This window comes from Hyperoodon ampullatus (genome assembly GCF_949752795.1).
Source record: "Hyperoodon ampullatus genome assembly, chromosome: 14".
Taxonomy (NCBI): Eukaryota; Metazoa; Chordata; class Mammalia; order Artiodactyla; family Ziphiidae; genus Hyperoodon; species Hyperoodon ampullatus.
In genome coordinates, this window is record NC_136927.1 from 12,114,410 (window position 1) to 12,140,850 (window position 26,441).

At 38.0% G+C, this 26,441-nt stretch overlaps 1 protein-coding gene across 1 annotated transcript; it reads right to left on the reverse strand.

Annotated features, from left to right (window-relative positions):
* Positions 1-737: 737 nt before the first annotated feature.
* On the reverse strand, positions 738-18,584 carry ANKEF1 (ankyrin repeat and EF-hand domain containing 1; the record flags this gene model as incomplete). The annotated part of the gene is made up of 9 exons (XM_079719771.1): positions 18,209-18,584; positions 13,104-13,303; positions 12,175-12,324; positions 11,030-11,153; positions 6,894-7,716; positions 4,747-4,973; positions 3,061-3,224; positions 1,743-1,880; positions 738-896 (listed from the first exon to the last, which is right to left on the reverse strand). Exons 1-9 carry the CDS (start codon positions 18,552-18,554, stop codon positions 738-740), a joined length of 2,331 nt encoding a protein of 776 aa, XP_079575897.1. The 5' UTR covers positions 18,555-18,584.
* Positions 18,585-26,441: the final 7,857 nt, after the last annotated feature.

Below are 26,441 nucleotides of genomic sequence, written 5' to 3' on the forward strand. Positions count from 1 at the left end.
TATATATGATGAAATTGAGACTCAGAGATAATTTGTAACTTGATCCATAGATGTGCAGCTGGTAAATGGCAGAGTGAAGATTCAAATCTACTGACTACAAAACCACACTTTTAACCCGCTCACCCATTCATTTAAAGATCAGTATAGAGGACGGTATAGAGAAGAGTATTTCCTTCTCAAGTTCAGCTCCTGTATATACATTCTTATAACACACACTGTTGGTGCCCACCCAGAGCCCTGGGGTTCCTTTTCCCATGTGGCACACCCACCCATGCAGCAAGCTGCTGCATGCTTTCCAGCCAGTAGTTCCCAACGTGACCCAATTCACTGAATTGCCCTTGAGAACTGGAATAGCCTTACTGGTACCCTCTCTAGCCTGTAGTCTGTAACTGATTGACTTGGGAATCCAGAAGCCCAGAGCCTTTTCCTGGTGCTCCACAGCTCCCCACAGGTTGGATGGAAGCTGGGGTTTCATCAGAAAGCTCCCCTGTGCTTGGCTTCTTTTCCCTTCCCTGGCCTTATTGAGGAAAATTGGGGGATTTATGCAGAATAACATGCAATTCATTGCAAAATAAAACACACCTTCTCTAGACAGCTCAGAATACTTATAGCTGTTAAAGCAAAAACAAATATTTGGTTACTTGTGGATTGTTTTGGCTTTAATGGAAATACCTACTTTCTCCAACGTTTGGTCCCTGGGTCTCAAAATGTTTATCCCAAGAAGCAACTGCTGTGATTTAGGTCTTGAAGGTAGCTTTCAATGCTTGCGCTTTCTCTGTGATGTGCTTCTGAAAGGGCATCATGAAGTCATCAAAATCTACCTCGTAAGAGAACCGCTCCCGGCGCAGTTCCCTCTTCCTGATCAGCTCTGCTGTCGTGGCTTTGGGAATCCAGATCTTAAATAAACAACCACATCCAGAGCAGGTGTGAGTATGATGGCCAATAAACATGTCAATATCCAGACAATCTTCAAGATGGTTAATTTAAAACTATCATTTATTTCTAAATCTATTTTAACTTTTATCTCTTACACAACAGTTTTGGTTATGTGGGCATCGCTGTTTCTGATGGGGACTACTTGGACAACTGAAATGCTCTTCAGTTACCTCTCTGATGATCCTCAGGCCAGCTGCTAATCATTTTTAGGATGTCAAAACCAGGAAGCAATGGAGTTAGTAGATAGTTTGGGTTTACTGCCTTTATGTCTTATGGGGAAGTCAAAATTATTTTCACAGTAGAGGCCAGAAGGAGCTGGTGGTCTTTTATTCGGCATGGCTTGATGCATATTGTCAAGACCACTCTTATTCTCCAAAGACATTTTCACCTTTTTAATTGTAGATGTTTAAGGAAGCCACTGAATAAATCCAGTCTTGATTAGTATGAAACTCCCAAGTGAGATGGTGATAGTGTGTAAAAAGAGGAAGGGTTGGGCTCTAAGGAGTACCCAGAGAAAGTATCTATAGAACTCGGTGACTACATGGCTATAAGGAATGGCACTAACTGAAGAAGACTTCAATTGTTCAAGGAAAATTAAAATGTTAATACAGAAAATAGTAATACCAGATATTGGAAGCTATACAAGTTGGATTTACTTAGTCAGAAGTAGTAGGACCTAGAAAAAGGACACCTCCAAATAATAACTATAAAAGATAAGGACATTTGTTTGTGTGCTCTGCATAAAGAGTACTTGAAAAATGACATCAGGAGTTTATACCATGTTATGATCTTTCTAAGGTACTTACCCTCTGTGGAATAAATGTGATATCCACTTTCTTGGTATAACCACTGGTAATCAATGAATTGAGGTGAACCACATTATCCTTATGCATCTTCTTTTTCTCCACTATGGTTGGTACAGTATACATTGATGAAAGTGGCTCCTGGAAGCAAGACCAAAAAAAACCTGTCAATTGCAAAAACCTATATACACTTCCTAACATTATTTGCTGTTCTGCATCTTACTCTGAAGCCAGAAAAAAATTAAAAATGTTACTATACAAATTATAATTTGAAATGAAATAGAATATTATTATCATTTTGGGTAAGGAGAGATCATTCGTTTGCCTCGTTTAACTTTATTTAATTAGTATTAGTGACAGATCACAAAAGTCTTTCAGATATCCATCCTTGACCTGTGGCCATTATTAATCAGAAGGATGTATTCCTACCAAAATGATAATGGTACATGTATTAGGAGCTTTAGCTGATCAATCCTCCTTCACCTCTGGCCATCCTTAGTCTCTTCCTCCATGATTACTACTCTCTATTGTCTTCCTATCATCCCTTCAACTCTATCTACTTCCTACCACCTACATTTCTCTAACCCTTTCTAATTTGATAACATTAAAGCTTTTTCTTCCTGAATTTCATCCCCTATCCTGTGTCAGCCAAGAATCTCTAGGGATCCATCTGCTTCCCTAAAAGAAGCTTCCAGTCTAGAAATGTACTTAAAGCTTCCTGCTAATGAATGACAAATTCTTGGTGTCTCAGAAATCCCCATAAACAACAACCTCAATCTTCTGCTGCTAATTTAGAGGCACCCAAACCATTCCAGACTACCAGGGACAATTTGACACCTTTAAAACCTTCTAGAGTTATTTTGCAGGATATCCAAGTTACATATCCCTGGGTTCATAGTAATCATTAAAATTCTTTGGGAGTGGGGTGGTAAGGTGGGTAGTGAAATATTATGAAACCAAAATGAAGGAAAATCATGCTTTACTTCATTTCTCATAAGGGTTACTCTTCTTCCCTTTTTGGGCCATCCCATCAAATCTGTATAATTCAGGTCTGAGTGTATACATATCCAATACCAGTTCTTTTTCCAACATTCTAATGGTATTTGGTTGAACCAAATGGTTTTTGTGTGGATTCTGTTTGCAATGAGTACTTTTTAGGCTTTTCAGTAACAGGAAATTTCTTGCTAGATATTTCTTTAAAACTATTGCATAATGGTGCTGAAAACATGGACTGCATATTATTTGCCCATGTCCTGCAACAATATGTAAATGGTGCCGCAGCCCCACCAGTTACTAATGGGAGGTCAACTGCCTTTCATACCTCTTCTTTCTTAATCTCAGGGCCTTCAGTCTTCACTTTAAGCGGTGGCTTGCCTTTTGTTTTTTGATTTTCTGCTGGTTTTGTCAAGTTATCCAGCTTTTCCTTAATCAAACCAATTATTCTATAGTCAGCATAAGCCTTTGCAACATCCATGGCACTATGCCCTGTTTAAAATATAAATTCAGAGTTTCATTAAACAGATTAATAATAAACCATGTAGCAAAATCTCAGCACATCAGCTCTAAGCATGCAGTACCAAGGGTGATTACTGAAGTGAATGGTATGTATAAAGTCACAGAGCTGGATCAGATACTCTCTAAGGTGGCCCCAGCTATAAAATCTCATCATTTAGAGTGCCATTTACCAGCAAAACCATTTCTTCTTGTTAATTATTTTGAGCATGTTTCTTAAAAAGTTGATAGGACATAGTGGTAGATTACATTTTGAATATCTGAGTGCTGGTTCTCTTCCCACAGTGCACACATTCCTTTGTGTGTGACAATTTTACATTGTCCTCCCCTTCCCATGATGGAAGGAGGTGTATTCAAAAAGGCCTGGGAGACTGGAGGTCACAAGTGCTCTATGCAGATGGCTGGGTATTATGACACCTGTAACGTCTTCAGGCAGGCCTAACAATATTACCTGTGACTCAGAGGCAGCCTGAAGCAGCCACAGATACTAAAGCTCCTTCATATCAAAAGGAAGCAATGGGTTTTACTCTAAGAAAACAACACCTCCACATATTTACACGGGATATTTATGAGATAAGGTAGGCTTCCAATTTACTTCCTAGAAAGAGCCTCAATTCAGGAATGATTTGTCCAACTTTAGAAAGAATCCAAAGTCTACAGAGGCTTCAAACTATGCCAATTATTAGGAATTGACTGTTAAGACAAAGTGATGACTCATGATGTGATCTGCAGACTGGTGTCAGTCTACAAACTAATGGTTATGCAGCCACAGTGAAATAAATACAGGGATTAAGAGTAAATGTTTAGAAATTTTTATAACAATTTTATGTCATTTGAATCCAATGATAAAAAAGAAGTTTGGGGCTTCCGTGGTGGTGCAGTGGTTGAGAATCTGCCTGCCCATGCAGGGGACACGGGTTTGAGCCCTGGTCTGGGAAGATCCCACATGCCGCGGAGCAACTAGGCCCGTGAGCCACAACTACTGAGTCTGCGCGTCTGGAGCCTGTGCTCCACAACAAGAGAGGCCGCGATAGTGAGAGGCTCGCGTACCGCGATGAAGAGTGGCCCCCACTTACCGCAACTAGAGAAAGCCCTCCCACAGAAACGAAGACCCAACACAGCAAAAATAAATAAATAAATAAATAGATTGTCTCCTATTTAAAAAAAAAAATGTCTTGCTTTCCTCTTTAAAAAAAAAAAAGTTTGGACTTTATGGGGTTTTTTCCTCTTCATTTTTCTAGTAAATCATTTTTCATTGTATTTTGCAAAAGTCTCTATCCACAATGGATCACCAACATAAAGAACTGGTTCTTTTACATAAATGATTTGAGAAGCACTGTGTATACGATAAAGTTCCATAACATTTACTCAGGTTTGTTTTCGCAGCAGTGACTCAAGGGAAAATGTGGTCCCACAAGAATTGATTTAAACGGGTTTGGAATCTATCATAAATCCCCCTTTTCTAACCCTAATCACCCATAATGAGAACACATGCCTTTTCTATTCTCCAGCTGGAATTTAGCACCAATATCAAGTAGGTATTTTACAGTATCCAGTCTACAGCTCTCAATGGCTCTACTTAAGGGAGTTGAGTTGTTGATTGAAAGGGCATCTACCACGGCTCCAGATTTAACAAGAAGCTCAACAATATCCTGTTGGCCGGCATGGCATGCAAAATGAAGCGGAGTCCACAGAAAATTATCTGTTGCATTGACGTTAGCCCTGTAAAAGGAGGTAGATGCATGAGCTAAAAATATGGGTTATTCCAAGCACTGGAGGCTAAAAATGCTAAGGAAGATTTCATAGTTTTATCAGGTTGTTCAACTGTAAACCAAGGAAGGTTTGGGTCAAGTTATATTCTGTGCCATAATTTTTCTTGACCTGTGTTCTTCACTATATAACAGTATTAACTTTGTGTATATATACATTTTGTTTAGTTTAAAAGGTGCTTAGACACTAAAGGTTACAATTTTAACCCTTAGATCCTTTGGTTACAATTGTAACCTAAGGGTTACAATTTTGCATCATTAAAATCAGGGAAAAACTGGATCCAATGAAAGATCAAAGCTAACAGGAAACAGAAAAGTTATAGTATTTCATTTTGTATCTACTTTCTCTGTATGTTATGAATTTTTAAATGCACCTTCATTATTAAAAATTTAAGCATTATAATGTATCAAAATTTTGTATCAAAAAATGATACAAATGAACTTATTTACAAAACAGAAACAGACTCATAGACTTCCAAAACAAACTTGTGGTTGCCAAACGGGAAAGGTGAGGGGGTGGGACAAATTGGGAGTTTGTGATTAACATATACACACTACTATATTTAAAATAAATAATGAACAAGAACCTACTGTATAGCACAGGGAACTCTACTCAATATTCTGTAATAATCTATACATGAAAAGAATCTGAAAAAGGATGGATATGAATACTTATAACTGAATCACTTTATTATACACCTGAAACTAGAACAACATTTTAAATCACCTATACTCCAATATAAAATTAAAATTAAATGAAAAAAGAAAATTAATTCTTTTGATTTTATTGAAAGCAATATATCATTCAGAAACTATGAAAAGATAAAATAAAATTTTAGTCCTATTTAAAAATTCTCTGCCCAACACTTCATATTGTCATTAGTTGCTTTATACTCCCTCTTTATAATAAACACATTTAAATCCTTCTTTGAAGTTAAACATTATAGTAGTAATAACAATAATACCTTTTATCAAGTCTGCAATTACTGGGCTACTAACGGCTTTACATATTTTAACTCATTTAATCTTCAACAAATCCTGTGAGCTGAGTTCCATTAGAACCCCATTATAAAAATGAGAAAACTGAGGCACAAAAAGTTAAGAAAGTTACCCCGGGTTATTCAGCAATAGTAAAAAGAAGGACTTAAACCTGAGACATTGCTTTAGATTTAAAAGTTAAACTAAATGTCATGCTTTGTTATTTTAAAGATATTTACAAATGAACCAAGGAAAAGGGAATGAAACGTGCTTAGTCGTTATGGCTACCATCAAATTGCTTGAATTTGTTGAGATCCCCTCCGGAAAAAAAAAAAAAAAAAAAAAAGAAAGAAAGAAAGAAAGAAAAAAAAAGAGACAGATTTAAAAATGACTCCATGTAAAGTGAGTACGTTCTAGAGATCTGCTCTACAATATTATAATCACTATAGTGATTATAGTTAGCAATATTGTACCCTACACTTAAAATTTAAGAGGGTAGATCTCATGCTATCTGTTCTTACCACAATAAAAAAATTCTGTTTTTAATTTAAAATAAAATAAAAAGCAACTCCACATCATCTAGGTAAAGCTCTGAGACCAAATTAAATTGTCTTGGGAGGCCAGGGTTACCTTATCAGAAGGCTTTGTTTACCCTCAGAGGGAAAACTTCTGGGCCTTCACTTTGTGCATAGTTGTTATTGGCAAACTGTCTTTGCGTACACACACTCCTATGTTCCATCAGCCTGGCTCCCGGTATAAGATCTATTTGTGATCTGGACTTCAGGAATGAAGCCCTTTCTTGCACTACTTAAATTCTGGAGCTGAATGTGTCTTAGCTTTCCTTGAAATGTGAAGGCTCCCAAAAATCTAAATTTCACTCAACCGAAAGGCATACCCTTTTTCAAGAAGAAACTTGACCACATCTATGTTTCCACTGGCACATGCAGTCATTAGGGGTGTCTTGTAATAATTATCCTTCATATCCACAGGTATTCCTGATTCAAACGCCTTTTTCAGAGATGCCAGGTCTCCCGCCTTGGTGATAAAATTAATGTTTGAAAAGACCTTCCCTGGATCATCAGTGTACCAAGCAGAGTCATCCTGAATGGGATGTTCGGGTGGATGATCTCGGTTAAAGCGATTGCAATCAGTTACATGATCGTAGGTTTCAATCATGTAATAAGGCGGCCCACCTTCGCTCCGGCGTGGAAACACGTGGTCAGGGATGATGCAGATTGGGAGGGGTAAAACAAACTTGCCTTTTTTGGCTTTTTTGGCCATCCTTTTTTTTTTTTTCTTAGGCCCATAGGATCCCAGGACATAAGACTTGCTTAAGTATTTGGTTCCTTTAAAGAAATCGTTAATGTTGACCCCTCCGCCCCGGACTTTTTCATGAAGTTGAGCTATGGTAGCTATCTGTTCTGAGCTCATAAAATCTTGCCTCTCCTCCAGCGCCAGCACAAAGTCTTCCTTGGTGACTGTCCCATCGCCCCTGTCCACAAACGAAAGGGTTTCCCGAAGGAAAGTCTCATGTTCTATGGACCAATCGTGAAGTCTCAGGTACAATCGTGGATTCGGATTTTTGGCTCCTGGCCGGGCCAGTTTATTAGCGATTCGCTCCGCCCGCCGTATTTCTTTGCTGGCTGCTTTAAAGCCGCCTTTCTTAGCCAAGGCCCTGGGTGTTTTATGCTCCAAATTCTTCCATTTCAGATCACATCCTAAAACAGGAAACATCATGATTATGAATGGTGCCAAGGCATCTCCATGACTCCACAAATGACATGCATCCAACGGTTTTTTAAATTTCTAGTGATTAATCAAAAGTTGCTCCCCAATTACTTGTATATAGAGGTAAGCACATTTAGCTATTATAACTACAAAATTAAGGTATGATTTTTTTTTTCCTGTGAGCTTTATTTTGGTGAATTCTGAGGGAGATATGTTTCCAATTGATAGTATCTTTTCCCAAAGGATTAGGACATTAATCCCTATAGATATTTGAAACAAATATCATATTGGGATACTTGTTAAGGAGGCTTCCTGACTAGCGGGAAAGAGTAAGGGTGACATTTGAATTTGGAAGGAAGCTGGATTCAAACAGTTTAAATAGGACCTTAGGAACTCAGGATGCTAACTGACACCTGCTTCTTTTGAACGATTATGACTAAATCTGTGTAAAATCTCAAACTATGCTTTAACTGTATTCTCCATGAAGTTAGTGTAATTTATATTGACCTGCTGTTTTGCAGTAAGGTCATGTGAACAGCCTAACGGAGGAGAAAGTAATTTGTTCATCAAACCTGAAAGAATTCCAGCATAAGAACTGTACAATTAGGCATTAAAATCCATTTCCCTTTTTGGACCCTTACTTAAAATGATGGGACCAACATTATATGTAAGCATTCTCCAAATAAATAAACTTTTCTGAATGCATCAAGGAGTCTAGTTAATGCTATCAAGAAGGCTGTGTTGTCTGTAGTAAGTGTCTGGAGACACAAAAGCCCCATTATAATTCAGACTATGAAGATGGTCTTTCTAGTGTTTTGAATCTAGAAGGTTCTTCTGTTGCTTTGCAAGCATCACATAATCAAAAAAGATTCTCTAACCTCAGTATCTCTAGCATCCAAAATGTAAAGGTCGCCGAATGCAAAAATAAAACACGTCCCTGCAACACTTTATAGTTTTATTCCTTATCAAAAAGAAAATTAATCACCAGTGTTTTTCAACATTAGCACTTCCTATGGCATTGTCAAAAATTAAAATTTTATATGAAGGCTGATAATTTTACTAGTGATAGAAAAACTCAAAAAGAGCATTGGAACAATAAAGATTCTAAAATTTTTATATTGGACAGTCTGAAGAATAGTGACTTATTGGGAAAGGGACCTGAGACTGGTCTCAACAGTATAATTCCACAGCATAATAATTCCATAGTATAATTCCATAGTCATCTTGAGTATGCTGTTTTTATTTAGCTTTTTTGCTTATTCAGGGTGTCTGGGGGTTTATCGACCATCTCCCAATCCACTCCTATATTCAGCCCAGCACTAAGGATCAAAGGGTTTTAAAGTGGCTTTATCTTGCCTTCTTTTGCTCCTAGTTTCCTCCCTGTTAGAAATTTTGTGTGGATAAAAGACTCCAACATCCCAGCTTAAAGATATGAAGGCATTTTCCTCTCCCTTTGATTTTGTCTCCTTTTTTATCATTAGTAAATAAAGATCCATTCATTCCCTTTGTGATTTATGTGCCTCTGTGGCTGAGATACTCAACTTTCAGCTGACTGTGCTGTCAAAAGGCCCAAGAGAAGGAGAACCCTGCACAGGGGCTTCAGGAGAACTATTCCAAACTCCCATCCTCTCCCCTGGATCTGGCCTCACACTGCCTACAGGGAGTTGTAAATTACTCCAGGGACAAGATCAGGCACAAAACAGGAGCATACTGAGGAAGGTAGTTTAATGTGGGAAAAGAATCCAGCCCTCCCATTTAAGAATAAAAGAGGTTACACCCAGGGTGTTTACTCAGAAATGAGCATTTCATGACCAATGGTTTCTTGCTGCTCTGATTGCCTTAGATAAGCAATTGCCTAGTATGGAAATAGGTCACCCACATAGGATCTGGTGGTTGTACTTCCAAACATGCTACAGAACTCAGAACATTTTCAGACATTTATTTCAGAAACACAGCCTAGTCTTGTGAGCCAGCCAGGAGGATTAATCTTTTCTGCATCACCAGACAAGGCCTTTGGCAGGCTCTGGCCCTTTACTTCTCAATTTGCTTTCTCTGACTTTATCCCAGGAGTACATAAATGGTAGAGTATATATTGGGGGATGTTTGTCCCAATAAAAAAGGAATCAGCATGTTAAAGTTGAAGAAGCTTGTCTCAATCTGGGCAGATCTTTAGTTTCTAGAAATACACAATGTTAAAAATGAAGTGTCAGAATAATCTGCTGATGGTGACAGATTTGAAAATGAGACTGATGAGACAGTTGATGAGGGCAAAAATTGCAGTAGATATATTTTCCTTTATCTGTTTTTTTTTTTTATTGTAGTGGAATGGGGAAAGAATGTGAGCTTTGTATAATGTGAAAAAAGTCAAAGTGGATCAGTTATTACACCATTAGTTATGCAGGCACATTAGTCCTATTTATAACGTTAGTGGTTACAGTATAGGCTCTCTAGGGTCCCAGTGACTTCAAAATTTCTGTTCCTCTGTAGAAGACAGGAAAATAAAAGCACTTTCTCTGCTCCATTATAGAGTTGTTGAACTTTAAGTTTCTGCCCATTTCTCATAAACTGGAAAAAAAAAAAAAAACACTACCATAACATTCAGCAGAATGCAGCTCCCTCTCTAACAGAGTTAATAACTTTGAATGTACATTTAATTAGCATGTAATTAAAACCAAATAGATCCAAATCTTTAAACTTAATTGGCTAATATTACTATTTTAAGGAATACATTAAGCTATACATAACATAGTTTATATTCCTAAGTTAATAATATTTGAAAGCTACAGAAAAATCTAAAATAATAAATATTAGTTATATTTCAAATGTTCCATGAATTTTGTCATTTTATTTCATGTGTTTCTCCCCAAAATATTTCCCCCATAATTTAAAATTACCCAGAAATGTTATCTATGCTCTTGACATGATAGTACATTTTAAAAAATAAAATAATTAAGAATGCAAACTAAAAGACATGGTGTCTAGTGCTTGTTTTTTTTAGATTGATTACTTACATTTTTTAACAGGAATTTAATAACTATAAGCATCTTAATAATTGGTTGACTCATAAACAATTCTCTTTAGATTTTTAATAATAACATAAAAATACTTGAGATGAATTTTTATCACCTTCAAGGCCAGATTCATGATTTAACAGAAGGTAAATAAGAAAAAAATTTAATTTTCTTTCTACATATATGTGTGAGATAAGCAACTGACATTTGACAGGCTGAAATTCTCGGTAGATGAGCTACAGTGTGGAAAAATTATAAATTCTTTAGGCATGAAATTGGTAGACCATTTTACCTCGCTGAGCTATATATTTACAGCAATCTGCAAAACCACCCATAGCAGCATAATGAAGTGGTGTGTTGCCATTCATTGCAATCAGCCCCACGTCTCCGTCATAGGCAAAGAGAAGCTTCAATATCTGCAAAATAAAGAGTGGATATTGTAGAGGAATAGGAATGTACGTTTACTGAATGAAAACTGGGACCTAGACCTGTGCTATCCAGAGTGTCAATTTGAATTAAATAGAACAGAAATTAAAAAAAATTCATTTCCTTACTTCCACTAGCCACAGTTCAAGTACTCAAAAACCACATGTGTAGTGTATTGTACCACATTGTACAGCACAGATAGAGAATATTTCCATCACTGCCAGAAGTTCTATCAAACAACATTGATCTAGAGTATAGAAAACTCTATACTCAACTGGGGAGCTACCATTTTGAAGTAAATTCAGGCAATTTTAGAAAACATCAGACTATGGCAAGCATCATCAGGGGAGCAAATTCTTTTCCAAACAGATGTGACTTCTAATGTGATATATACTTTTATTGCAGGGAAGAGACCCTATGACAAAAGTAAAGATAATTATGTTAAAACTCAGAAAAACTCAGTAAAGAAATTTTAGATATAATTCAGAATTTAAAAAAATAGGATAGCATTGATTTCTATTTTGTTTCTGCAATATCACTGTACCTATGAGATATCCTTTGCTGATATACCCAGATAATAAGAATACTTAGAGTTAAAAATTTAGATGAGTCAGTAGATGCCTCAAACATCAGGGAGATGAGTATATTGGCATTGTTCTCCCCACAATTAGATCATACTGTACTGTGAAAATTCTAATGTGTAAGGGAGTCATAAAATAGAGTAATCCCGGTTGGCAAAACCTTGAAGCTGTCATAATTAAAAATATAGAAAAACATTATTAGCAATATTAAAAGAATAAATTAGCAAGCAGATAAAACTGAATAAAGAGCTAAAATATGTTTTGAAGGTTAATATTTGGTATAAAATATAGTTTTAGAATTATTTCAGAAAATCAAGATGATAACTCAGAAAAAATTATATCAGTGTAACCTAAATGATATTTTAAGATGTTGAGAAAAAGAAGAGAATATTTTTAGCAACAAATTTTAAAGCAAAGAGTAGATTATTACATCAAAAAAGCCTCCTTTGGCAGCAAAGTGTGTGGCGTGATGTCTGTCATTGTCAAATGCATTCACGTCACCTCCTCTTTCCAATATCCCTCGAACTAGTTCTACCACTCCTTCTCTTGATGCTTCCATTAAAGCCGTGCGACCTGTGGACTGGACGTGAAACAGATCAGATGCTGTTTATCCCTGTCATACTAAATAACATATTCCGTATAAATATGGTCTAAATCCATTTGGCCTTAGAGTCACACTGACACGTTCAGTTCTGTACAGTTTTATTGGTTTCATGTAACAAATAGGAAAAATGAAGTCAGTAAAATGGGTCAGTGTCCAAAATGTAGAATTCTAAAATCAGAGTCAGGGTCACACCAAAAGTCCCTGTAGGAACTTCATGCTGAAAAATGCAGTTTCTTGCAAAGAAAGTAGAGCAATAAGGGAGAAAAGAGGGTAAAACACATGCTAAAATTAGGCTATAGGTGTTTTCTAATGAGAAGAAAATCTATTTTTATTGTTGGGAAATGACAGTTAAGAGATAAGAAAACTCAATAAAATTAGCCAAATGAGGAGAGGGAGCAAAATGATTAAGGGAAACAGCAGAACTACATATTTTCTTTTGAAGAAGCTAAATTTTTATTAGGCATCAGTAATATCTTTTCTATTTCCTATAATGATCTTTTAACATTATACATAATAAATACCAATTTTCCAAACATAATTAGGAAATAGATTGTAGAATCATGGCCATGCCATATAGAGATGATGAAAGTATATCATCTTAAAGTATTTTGAACAGAAATGAACAGTCTAACCTAACAGGATAATTTTACCATATTCAAATGAAAGAAAATACACTAATAGAGATTATTAGTGTATTGAAATTTTTTTCTATAATTGAAAAAAAGGAATATTTATAATCAGAGGAATAGTCATACTGGGTTGACAGCATTTGGATTGGCTCCTTTTTCCAAAAATGTCAGGCACACATCTTTAACATCATGTGCTTCTTCACAAGCTCTAAGGAATATTGGCTTTCCTTCATAGGTACAATTGTTGACATCTGCACCATGTTCCAAGGCAATCCGTGCACAGTGATAATGTCTCTTAGTAGGTAAAATGCAGTAAAACAAAATACCTGTAGAAAAATAGAATCCCCAAAGAATACTTAATTAGTAGTCTCTCTATATTTGGATCAGATAGGAAGGAACAAACAATAATTTACAAATTCATAATTAGCTAGCTGAAGGTGATAGAGCAAAGATATTTATGCCTTGGTTTTCCCTCTGAAATCAACTGAAACACCAAGACACAGATACCAGAAAAGAAACCCAACCTCTTATAAGAGCCAGAAAACCGTCATAAGCAAAATGTGATAAGACTTTGTTTGGGAAGAATTTGAGTGCTTGGATGTGAGCTCCGGTTGACCCTGGGTATTTGGCATCCTGCAGTCTATACCCCAGTGTCCCTTCTTGGAATATGCAGGGGTGTGTGTGCCAGAAGACTATTGGTGGATCCCTGGATCCCCTCTGAAACTGCAGAGTGGCAAAGGAGATGGTACATAATGATGAAATGTGCAGACCAGCCATATTTATAGGAAGCAGGCTGTCTGTACAGTAGCAGTGAGAAGAAACACTAGATGGCAAGGGGGTCTGACATTTTGGCAAATCATTTTGTTTACTGAAGAGAGAAAAATGCTAAATCCTCATACCCAGCACCGGTGACATACAGACCATCAACATAACCCATGTCAAAAATGTACTACAGACCTGGAGTATTATTTATATTCTCCTGGTAAGAAAGTCAGGTAAACAGCAATCAAACTCCAAACTGACTTTGTAATGACTTGACTCTAAAAAGAGGCTTCATTCAAAGAGGAACAATAATCAACAAGAAACCAGCATGTGACCTATGAAGAAATATACTGAAAGAAAGGTAAGGAAAGAAACTTGATGACAAACACTAGGCAAAAATTATATACTCAGAAAACTCTACGACATGAAAATTATTGACTGACCCATTTCCGTGATAACAAAGAAATTAAATATATTTTTTTCTGAAACAAAAGTGCAAAGCTAGACCGATTCTATAATAAGTACTTATAGGACAATAAAAGATAAATAGAAGGAAAAGATGAATTTGAGCAAGCAGAGCTTAAAAAAAGAAATGGTAGAGAAAAATATTGTAAAGCCACTAAAGAAATGAAAGTGGTTCATATTGGAAGCAGGAAAAAGGAGAGCAGACATCACCAAAACCATGGTCAGGGACATGGAAGAAAAGCTTGAAAGAACTTGAAAGAAAAATGTAACTGAAATGATGCAAGAATTTAAATGTTCTAGAGAGGCAAAGAATATTTAACATGTATGTAATTGGTATTCAGAAATAAAAGAACAAATGGAACAGAAAGAAATGGAGAGATATAATAGAAGAAAACTCTCTTGAAGGAAAAACCTAGATCTGACAGAGTATACTGAGTCTCAGGAAAAATTGATTAAGAACAATCCATAAGATGGTGCCTAGGTAAAGCTAGGTACGAAAGCCCTGTGAGCATCCAGTTAAAAATTCAAGTCATTTCTAAAGAGGAAAAGTCAAGCTGGCTGCAAGACTTTGGTACAGCAACATTCATTGCTAGAAAATAACCAAAGGAGCTCTACAATGTCACTTGGAAAAGAAAACAGGGAATTTTTAATACTCAAGCTATTGTTCATATATAAAAGTGATGGACAATCAGTTTAAAGATGCAAGAAATCAAAGGATATAAGCCCAAAGGAATGAGCTAAACTACTTGATGACAAAAATGAGTCTAACAGGAGATCAACAGAGAATATGTGACTAAAAGACCCATGATAGATGCTGAATCCCTTCAACCATTGAACCAAAGTTCAATTACCTTAGGAACTGTAGATACAGAAAAGAATATTGTAATTCACAGTAATATAGAAATAATAATGTAATTTAACAAAACTTGGAGGGAAGAGAGGGAAGGAGAGACAGTGTAAGCATTTGATTTTCTTTATCTTTTACTGCTGGAGTATGAGATATTATTAAAAACAGATAAAGAGATAGACGTTTATTATTTAAAGGTATGAAAAGAATCACTGAAAGAACTAAAATGATTTTAATGTACTAAAATTAGGTACTGGAAGGGAGGTAAAGGAGGTGAGAGGAAGGGTTCTTGTACCAATCTCATCTTTCATAGAGAAATATTAGTGAATACTGTTTAAAGTGCTAATTCAATAAACAGTTTTAAGTATATGTAAAGCTGTCCAGTTAGCCATTAAGAGAACTAAAAACATACCATTAATTTTAGAAAATGTGAGAAGGAAAATATACACACACAGCAAAACAAAACACAGAACACATGGACCATAGAGGAAAATATTTTTATACATATTTGTGTATTTATATAAATTAAATATATTATGCTTTCATAATATAAAATAAGTGACAGTTCTGACGCCAAACCTATGGAGCATCTAGATATATGTAAATTGGATAAACTCTACCATTAAAATAAAAATAAAATTTATGTGAAAATCGAAACCAAAATATATCTCATATAAACATGCATCTAAAATAGAGTTACTCAAACAGTTAAAAATAGAAAGATGGTCAAGGACATGGTTGAAAATATAAAATCAAAGACAGAGAAGTCATATTAGGCAAGAGTGAACCAAAACAGCAATAAACAATAACAACAGCAAAATCTAGAAAATAGTACCAGATGAGGTTGAATTCACTACAAAGACCTTAAGGAACTTATGAAATGGCTATTTTATAATGATGGCATGTGCAATGCACAGTGAAAGTCTATCTATGCTGACTGTTTAAGCCACAAAGGACACAAATCAACATTCCAAGATCGAAGCAAAAACAAAAGAGAAAAAAACGTATACACAATAGAACTAGCGTATTGCATTGAGGATTGGGGATGCATTCCTATAAATGGGAGAACCAATGGAATGGGTGTTACAAGGAACTATTCCAGCTTTACACTTAAAGAAAATAATTCCAGACACTGTAACTAATTTCCTAATACAACAAATAATTTTTTGGCTTAGAGTGTTTTGGCTTAGAGTGGCTTAGCCTTCTCCATATTCTGCAAAATTGTTCAAAGAGAAAGTACAGGTTAGACTTAGAGTATGTCCCTCATCCTTCTAAAGCTCCAGTAAGTATTTTAACCATTTAAATGTTTGCTCATCCTTTTGAAACAATGTGCAGTGAGCCAAATGTCAATCACTGGAAAATAGGATGTTAAGGGTAGAGAGACTACAGTGGAATAAACCAAGGAGTTTGGCCAGTAGCAGCCCTTGAGCTGAGGGATGTGCAAGGTAAGCTAGGTTCACTGATGGGAATACAAGGCCCTCTGTGCAGTAGGCATACCATGAACCACAGTCAAGTCTGGTGGGAGCAGTACTAACAAGGTCACGTGTGAAACAAGATTTTGTATTTGTTTCAAGTTTCATTTTATATTTTTAATTCTTCCTATTTGATTTGTCAGGTTGTTTTTTATCATACATTGGTCTTCCAGAACCTTGGTAGGTTTAATATTAATTTGAATGGGTATAGATAACCTCATGGCTGTTGCATTTGCTACAGATACCCATTTGACCTCGTTTCCAATTTTACCTTGATTGTTTACATTTTATAATTTTAGTTTTTTATGCTATAAAATGTCTCAGACTGATTTCTTTGTGATTTGTATCTCTGTTTCAAACTCAAGAAGGTAAATTTTCTTTGTTACCGTTCTTCTGAATGTACTGAAGTTTCCATGAAACTCCAGGTATACAAGATGCCATTTAAAAAACTATCTCATGGTCAAATAAATATGGAAAATGTCACTGGTTTTGGTCGGTATGACAAATGTAAAATAAACATGTCTAAATTCGTTTTATCCAATGTTTCTCTCATAAATTTGGCAGCGGAATGAACCAATTTTGCATGTAGCACTTATCAACATCCCACTGATTCAATGGCCTGTGACACACACTTTGTGAAATGATATTCTATAGAGCGTTGAGAGGTTTTCTTTCAGAATAAAACATTTTAAAACACATTTGACTCCTGAGGGCATCTGAAGCGTATTTTGTTATGTGGTGCCATTAAGTAATTAAATAATTCTTCCTTTACTTTGTCCTCTCCTCTTGTTATAAGCAAGTCACTTTTCAAATACCATGTCTGCAGAGAGTTACAAAAGCAGACTCTGCTCCTGTCAGAAAACATTAATTAACATTATAAAATGGGATTCATTTCTCTAATGTGGGACTGATGTTAATGGCTTTGTACTTGAAGCAACTCTTTGGAACAACTGATTAAATCTACCAATTTATATTAAGCCTGGAGGTAATTTTCTTAATGATTTTCATGAGGCTGTGTCACCTCCTGTCAGAACCTTGAGTTATTTGGACAAGAAGCTCCCAGATCGTGGTCTTGAAATGGGATTTGGGAGGGGAAGAGTGACAAAGTGGGGCTATCTCAGCTGAATAATCATGGAAATGCCATATCTCAAATTTTAAGTCATGTTTTCAAATACATTTTTAAATGATACTAGAAAGTTGGAGTTTATGTCAGCATCCACCTCTGTCCCTCAACTTCCTAAATGCAACTACTTTCTACATTAGACTGCTCTTGAGAGCAAAACCTATATCTAGTATTACTCGAGGTTCTAAAATGTAAAAAAGAAGAGATGCTCTCCTTCATCTTTAGCTCTAAATGAGACTTCACATTTTACAATGGGTGATTGTGATTATGGAAATATCAACGTGCGTCATGTTGAAAGTTCTCCACATTAAAAAAAAAACAGATTGACTAATTCTAATATTCTTTTTCAATGAGAAAGTTCTCAGAACTGGCTTCCCTAAGAAATACCTGCATCATTTTCAAATCATGGGGAGATAGTGTCCTTTGGTATAAGAGTGAGAATCTAGACTTTCACTGCCATGTACCATAAATAACTCTCTTCTAAAGTTGGAAAGCAAAAAATGCATTTTATTGATTTCTGACTACAAAGTGAATTGCTGGATAGAATGCTGGAAGTTCTTACCTTTTCCTTCATTATCGACAATAGTCATATCGGCCTTTGCCTTGGCTAATATTTCCATGGACAATTCGTGGCCCATTTCTGCAGCCCTCATAGCCGGAGTACAGCCCATTCTATCTTGCACATCAGGGTGAGCACCGAGGCTCAGGAGAAAGCTGACCATATCGATGTCATTGGAAACCGAGGCTAAGTGCAGGGCACTGTTTCCATTGACGGGGTCTGTGAAATTGATGAGTTCAGGGTACCCGAGCCTGGTCAGCTTCTCTATCTGCTTCTTGTCTTTGTTCCGAACACACTGGAGAACTTTGTAGATCTGCAGGTTCTCAAGTCTCTTATCTGCTAAAGCCATATTTGACCAGTTTCTTGAAAATGCCTTTGTGGGCCAAAATCAAAGCAAAAACATATAACTCCAAGTTAATTTTGTCTTCTTTACTTTGACTAAATAATAATAGTTTAAGCCTTCCCTAAGAAGAGATGCTGTTTCTTATGAAACGTTATTACCATAATCTATTGCAACTGATTCATGAAAGCAGAAATTACATATAAATACAAAAATATTCAGCTAGCATAACGTTAAAATATTTCAAAACAAATCTTCCATCATAATTAACACTAGACTTGCTATGCAGTTTTCTTATTATTTCATTTAATCCTCCCTCCTTGACACAGCTTTACCATTTACCCATGAAGAAGGTGAAGCTAATTAAATTGCCAAGCTCCCCACTATAATGATCTGTACCAGCATGTTCCTCACAGTATACAGACCACACAGATTTCAGTAGCTTAAAAATGTTATAAAGAATGTGTAGAATTTTGAAGTGCTCATTATAAACAGGAATCTATTGAGCCCTGGGAAATACCAAAGATGTGATGGATGATTCCTGTGCCATCTTAATGTGGGAACTATGTAGGTAAATGGTTCAGAGATAAGTGTAAATTTTCATAAATAATCCTACTAAGTTGCAATGAGCATTCTAATATGTAATTTTATCTCTTATTGTTTATTCAGTTCAAAAAAACAATATTTTGAGTCAAGTAGTAGACCATGTTAGGTACGCCCAGCTTGCGTTTCTTCACGTTTTCTGGGAACAGAACCTCATTAACATATTGGGAATCCATTCCAGAGAGTACAGAGGTGCTATCCTAGGCCAAATCATTGCCATTGCCTTGTAATTTGTCTCACTGTTTCCACAAAAACCCTCTACAGCCCATTCTCTATTCAGTCCCCAGAAAAAGCTTTGTAAAATGTAGATTAGATAAGATCAGACCAGCTTCCACCCCCAACATTTTAGTATTACTATTTTTAAACATAAAGAAAGTTGAACACCCATATATCCCCACCACTGAGATCCTACCATTCATGCTTTATTTGCATTATCACACATCTATCATCCCTCTATCTATCCATTAATCTATCTTATTTATTGACCCATTTCAAAGTAAATTGCAGACATATTCCAGCATACATATCCTTAACTGTAGTTCAATATTTGTTTACAGTTCCTTTTCTCTTCTTGGTCTTCTGAATATATAATATAATGTACAAGAATTATGTGTACTATTTGTATATATAACCATTGATAAATGCATACAACTTTGTAACCTAAACCCCTATCAAGATACAGAGCATTAACTTCACACCTGAAAGTTCTCTCCAAACTACCTTTTAAAAGTATTTCAATATCTTTCCATTGTAATCAGAAAAAATCCAACCCCCTCGGGGAGATCTCTTAAGGACACTTTCCCTGCCCCTCTGACCTCACTTCACTCCAGGCTCCCTGGATTTAGTGATCTCCAGCCACACACACTGGCCTTCTTTCTGGTTATGGTTCATTCCTGACTGGAACCTCTTGTTCCCTCTGCCTGGAGTGCTCTTTGCTCAGAATTTCTGTTGGTTGGCATTCTCACCACTCAAATTGCAGCCACCATGTTACATCATCCCTTTGTTTTATTTTTTTCATGATGAAGTGAAACATTCTATATATAACATTTCTAGAAATCTGTAAATATAGATATACTCAATTTTTGTATTATCTGTCTCCGTCACTAGTATATAGTCTTCATGGAATAGAAGCTTTATATTTTAATTACTATTATCTCTCCATCACCCAGAACCTGACTCCTATGTGGCATTCAATAAATATTTGCTCAATAAATGGTGACTGAAAGTTAAAAGATTGAAGAATGGAAGAAATCAAAGAAAACGCCTAAGTTTCTGTCTTGAGCAACCTGTGTCTGAGATGGTGAGCCCAGGATGGGGTCCAGATTGGTCAGGGAGTGAGCTAAGCTTTGAGCATGCAGAGTTATTCACAAGGCAATGGTGTACATTATTCAGGGAAAGATCTGAGCCTGGTGGGTGGGGAGTTATGAGGTTTTTAGCAGTTTCAGTAAGCCCCAGCCTGGGTGAGGACAAGGAGGAGAGCCTTCCAAGTGAGGAGTTACCACCATCAAATGGGGTCCTTCCTGTCTTCCCCCTCTTCTGCCTGCTGTTTATTCATTGTGCCTCCTCTTTTGCTGCAGAACATCAGCCATCACGTGGCTTGTGGCTTCAACGTTCTGTTTGCTGTAGCCCCTCTCTTCACTTCTAATCTGTTTACAATGGGTGATGGACTGGGAACTGGAGAAGGCAGCTTGTTAGAACCATGTGTGTAAAATAGGCTCCCAGTAAGTCCTGAGCTGCCTCAGAGCTTATCCACTTGGCCTTTGCAGCTTGGCTTGGTGACATTTATTTTAGCTGGAGTTTATGGTTTGTTGTATTATTATTATTAGCCTTATTCTGGTTAGATGCTGGGTTGTCTTACCGCATACATACATCATATACAGAACAGGATAAGATGCACCCCAAGAGCTTATTGCTTACACTGAGTTGATGCAAGCTCATTTGTGAGGACAGACCTCCTAATCGAGGCTTCAATGTTGCCTCTGAGAGCACCCACCCCTACAAAGAACTAGCAGCATATGGCATTGTCCCATTCAGCTACAAGGAAATTCAGTAGCCCATAGGTCAGTTTTACAGCTTGCGTTCCTTTTGGTTAACGCTTCGAGTTGCTGGGGAGAGAGCAATGCCTTGTGCAGTGTCCTTCACGACCAACTGCCAAGACTGACCCTGTTGGAGGAAATGACAGAAGTCCTGCCTCTAGTCCTGGGTTCCTTGTAAACTGTACAGGCTCTCTGATCCTCAGGAGGGTCACCACATATACACACATCTCAGTATGCATGCGTAGCCCTGGGGCACCTTGGCATACCCCATGTAACCATCCATGTGCACAGTCTCAAAAGATAGTGGAATAGAACAGGATTCCTTGAATTGAAGTTCATGTTTGGAGTCTGGATACTCTGAAATTATATGAAAATCTACAGGGTGTGTGTGTCCAGATGCATTTTCCCATTGTAGGGAGAGAGCCATAGAGCTCATTAACTTTTCAAAGGAGCCTATGAGGCAATGGTAGTTGGTCAGAAGGAGGAAAGGTACAGCGGAAAGAGTGCAGGATTGGAAGTGGGGAGATCTGTTGCCGCCCATTGTTTTCCCTCCTCTGCATCATTATTTATACAAAGGAGTTAGATAAACCTGGACAGGTCATCTACCTAGCTCATGCCTCAGTCTCCTTATCTGTGAAATGGGGATAAGAGGAGTGAACCCTTCATGGGGCTGTGTGAAGCAGAAATGAGATCAGCTTTGTAAAGTATTTAGACAAGTCTCTCAACACAGGCTCGCCATGAATAAATCAAACATCTATGGGTTTCAGCTCATCCATAAGCCAAGGTTTAGATGTCAGGGATTCTTTACTGTTCCGTTCAATTTTAAGTCTCAGAAAAATCGGGAAGGGAAGGTGGGTAAGATGTCACTTCAAGGGAAAGTCCAGGTGGCCGCGACCACGGTGCCGAGCTCACCTCTTAGTCGCCAGGATGATCAGAGTCGTCCGGGCACAGACGCGCCTCGGCCTGAGGGGGCCGGTTCTGGTTCTCTGCCGCCTGGCGCGGGTCCCAGCCACGACCTCGGGCTCCCAGAGCCCGGCTTGGGCGCCCGGACGTGAATGGTGTCCGCTTGGGCAGAGCAGCCGAGCAGGCGCGCGGGGCAGCAGGGAAGGGGGTGTGTGCGCCCATGGGCCGCGGATCCGCCAAGGGCGAGCGAGAGGCCAGGTGAGCGCAGGGGCGGGGTGGGAGCCGGCGACACCCACCGATTGTGAGTTTTGGCCACGCCAGCAAGGCCCTGCTGCCAGGGCAACGGCCCAGGTGCTCAGCTGGTGGGGCGGGGTGAGGCCCGTCTCCGCTCACCGCCCGCCGCCCGCCGCCCCTCCCGCCGGGTGGCCTGGTCTCTGCCTGGTCGCCCGGCCGGACTAGGATGCTGGAGGAGGGTTCAGCGCTCCCAGAACGGATGGCAGGGGCGCTGCGCCCATTGCTGGGATCTCCAGAAGTTCTCCCTTCCTTCATCCTCTCCTCCTACCTCCTGCCCTCATTCAAAAAATAACTTGATCAGAAAGGTAAAGCTCATATAGTGTTAATTAATTAAGTAAGCAGTAAGATTAAATGAAAATACAATAAAAGGCAAAGTAAATCTACTTGTCAGAGACGACTGCAGTAGAAATTTTCTTTGCGTACTCTAGGATGTATATATACTTTAAAAGATTTATACACAAATGGGACCAAATATATCATGGAGATAGCTTTATTTCAGGGCCTACAAAGATGCCCTAACATCCCTACCCCCAAACACATACACACTTTTTTGGAGGCAAATTCTGAAAGCTTTTATCTGTTTATGTGAGTATAAAATATGTATGCTTTTAAAAATAATATGTAATAGCTTCTAATTAAAAGCAGTAGTTCCTTACCCCATCTGTCCTATATTTTACACTTCATTTAAATATATGATTAAGGGGGCTTCCCTGGTGGCGCAGTGGTTGAGAGTTCGCCTGCCAATGCAGGGCACACGGGTTCGTGCCCCGGTCTGGGAAGATCCCACATGCCGCGGAGCGGCTGGTCCCGTGAGCCATGGCCGCTGAGCCTGCGCATCCGGAGCCTGTGCTCCACAACGGGAGAGGCCACAACAGTGAGAGGCCCGCGTACCGCAAAAAATAAAAAAAAACAAACAAACAATAAATATATGATTAAGGACTATTCCATGAACACAAAAGAGTAAATTCTATAACACTTTGAAAGTATGAAGAAACAAAGCGCACCATGGCTAAGGAAAAAGAAGTCTGCCTCTACAGCCTGGGTTTTCTTCCCTATACTGCATCTTTCCTTTCCTGCCCTCAGAGATAACCACTATTGTGAATTTTGTACTTATCATCCTCCTGCCTTTTAAAAATGTGTTGCTTTATATGAAATCTTCCCCACATAGTATGTATTTAGTATTGCATGTTTTCAGAGTTTATAAAAATGGTATAGACTGTGTGTTATTGTTTTGATGACTTTTTAAATTTCAACATCTTATTTTCGAAATGTGTATTTGTTGATATACTTAATTATAGCTCCTTTATCTTAAGAGCTGTAAACTATTCCATTGTACCACCATTCTATTTCCCTTTTAAATCAATTCTACTCTTGATGGGCATTTAGGCTGTCTCCAATATTTGTTATTAAAAACTATGCTGTTGGGACTTCCTTGGTGGTGCAGTGATTAAGAATCTGCCTGCCAAATGCAGGGCTCACGGATTCGATCCCTGGTCCAGGAAGATCCCACATGCCACAGAGCAACTAAGCTCGCGAGCCACAAGTACTGAAGCCCGTGGGCCTAGGGCCTGTGCTGCACAACAAGAGAAGCCACCGCAATGAGAAGTACACATGCTGCTACGAAGAGTAGCCCCCACTCACCGCAACGGGCAGCAACAAAGACCCAACACAGCCAAAAATAAATAAAATAAAAAAACAATGCTGTTATCATGTTTGTATATGTCTTTAGATTCACAAGTTCAAGAGCTTCTCTAAGGTATAAACCTAGGAGTGAAATTTCTGGGTCATAGGTTATTTATGATGTCAAGGTAAAGTCAACTTGTTTTCCAAGTATGTATAGCAATTTAGACTCCCGTTAGCAGTAGGTGTCTTAGCCAAAACTTGGTTTTGTCACACTTTAAAATTTTTGCCAATCTATTTCCTGATTTTATTTTGTATGCTCTGATTACTAATTGTTAATCTAAAAGCTTGATTGCATGTAGATATTTGAATGTAACATTATCAGAAAGCTACACTGTTTACCCTCAAGTACTCACCACACAACTCAGATTATTTTAATAGATTCGGGGCAGCACTTCTTGAATTACTGCTTCTCAGTGTAGGGAAAGCCTCACATTTGGGTTTAGCTTGTTGACCTAGTGGGGTTTGGCAAAGAAGAGGAAGTCACTCGGGTTACTTTGGTCTCAGTTTGTAAAACTAGAATAAAATAAACTACGCTTACAAGCCATATAGGAACTAGGCTTAACAATGAATAATCTTGGGAATTCCCCGGCAGTTCAGTAGTTAGGACTCTTTCACTGCCAAGGGCACGGGTTCAATCCCTGGCCAGGGAACTAAGATCCCGCAACCTGTGAGGCATGGCCAAACATTTAAAAAAAAACAAAAGAATGATCTCATCTTGGCTCTGGTGGACAAATGTGATTGATTCTTGGGGAATGCTTCTATAGATGAATAGTTCAAACTCTGTATTAGAGGTCATCAATGGATTTTTACAGTGATAGTCTTCCTCATTCTGGAGACAAAGTTGATGCTGATGGCAGCATTGTTTAACTCTGGAGAAGGTTCCTAAAGTTATTTGAGGATCTGGTAGATTTGGGAAGAAACACACCTAGAAGACCAAGGGAATAGATTGATTATGTATAAACTATGCTTGAATTTATCAGAACTATTGGTACAAATACTTTGAGTAGAAGTTGGTAAACATTTGTTAGTTGATTGAGACCTTGGAGATAGACAAAGCAGTCTGACTCACACTCCTAACATGGTTTTAGGGAAAATTTTCCCCTGAAAGGGTAATGTCTGAGTTTCATAAAAATTCTCTTTGATTTTATGAGTAGGTAGCTGAAAAGTAGTTGGCAATAGAAAATCATGTGTGATTTTAACATTTTGTAGCCTTGGGAGGCTAGCTACACTGAGCAACAACATAAATACCATCTTCCTCTAATGAGAGGGCAGGCGTAACAAGGGTAAAATTTTAGAAATCCCACAGATTAGTAAATAGACACAACCTTTCCCCTCTTTCACGAGAGGTCTTAAAAACAGAAAAGTTCTTAACTTGAACTTTATTTTTTGCCCTTAGCATTTGGCAGTAGAGTTGTCAGAACTTGGGCAACATAAAGAAAAAAATGGGAGGAAAGGGCATTAATAGTCCTACTGCTTAAAATAAAGCTAATGGAGACATGACAGAAAAGTTTATAGAGTTTTTACTGTCGGAGAGGAAGAGATTTTCCTCGACCCTTCTGGGTTCTTCTGGCTGGCCTAAGAATTAAATTGACTGAGACTAATTATCAGGAGAAAATCAAACAAAATTTAATAACATTTATACAGGAGAGAGACCCAGGAGAACTTAATAACTTGTCAACAAGGCAGGAGCCCTCACCTTAAATGCCATCTTCAGCCGAAGACAAAAGAGGTGCTGGGGGTAGTGGCTTGGGACTCCACAGGGGAGGAAGGCAGTTCACATGGAGATGAAAAAGCAAACATTTGGTAAACAAATATTTACCAAAACATTGGGCCATGCAAAGACCTCTGATCTCTAGGCCTTGTTGAGTTTCCCTCGCTACACCCAGCCCATATTCCCTGGTGATAGCTCTATTCCAAGAACAGGCCCTTCATTGAAATTCTTCAGGTAGCGAAGCCGGAGGTCAAAAGAAAGATGTCCTGACTCTTTTGGGCCTTGATTATTTTCAGCTCAAAATATTCTGCATGACAGAAAGACATTTTGGGGGGCAAATTTTGCTCCCCCATGCCTCATAGAGTTAACAGAAGCTGGTAACTAATAGACATTCTTTAGCTTGTCTTACAGAACAACAGATAAGGGAACAACTTGTTAAGAACCCTTTGCTTAATTAAGCTCTCTGTGGTTACTTTCTTTCTTTTTTTCTCTTTAAGTGCATACTTTCCCAGTTTCACACCACCCAGTTGCTTTACTGGAGCTTGGATCTTGCCCAGTTTGAGCAGGGGCTAGTCAGGATCACCAGCCCTAAAACTGGCCCTGGGCAGGTGTCTGATGATGGCTTATTGACATCAGACGGTGGGAAATCTCCACCCTCTGACCATG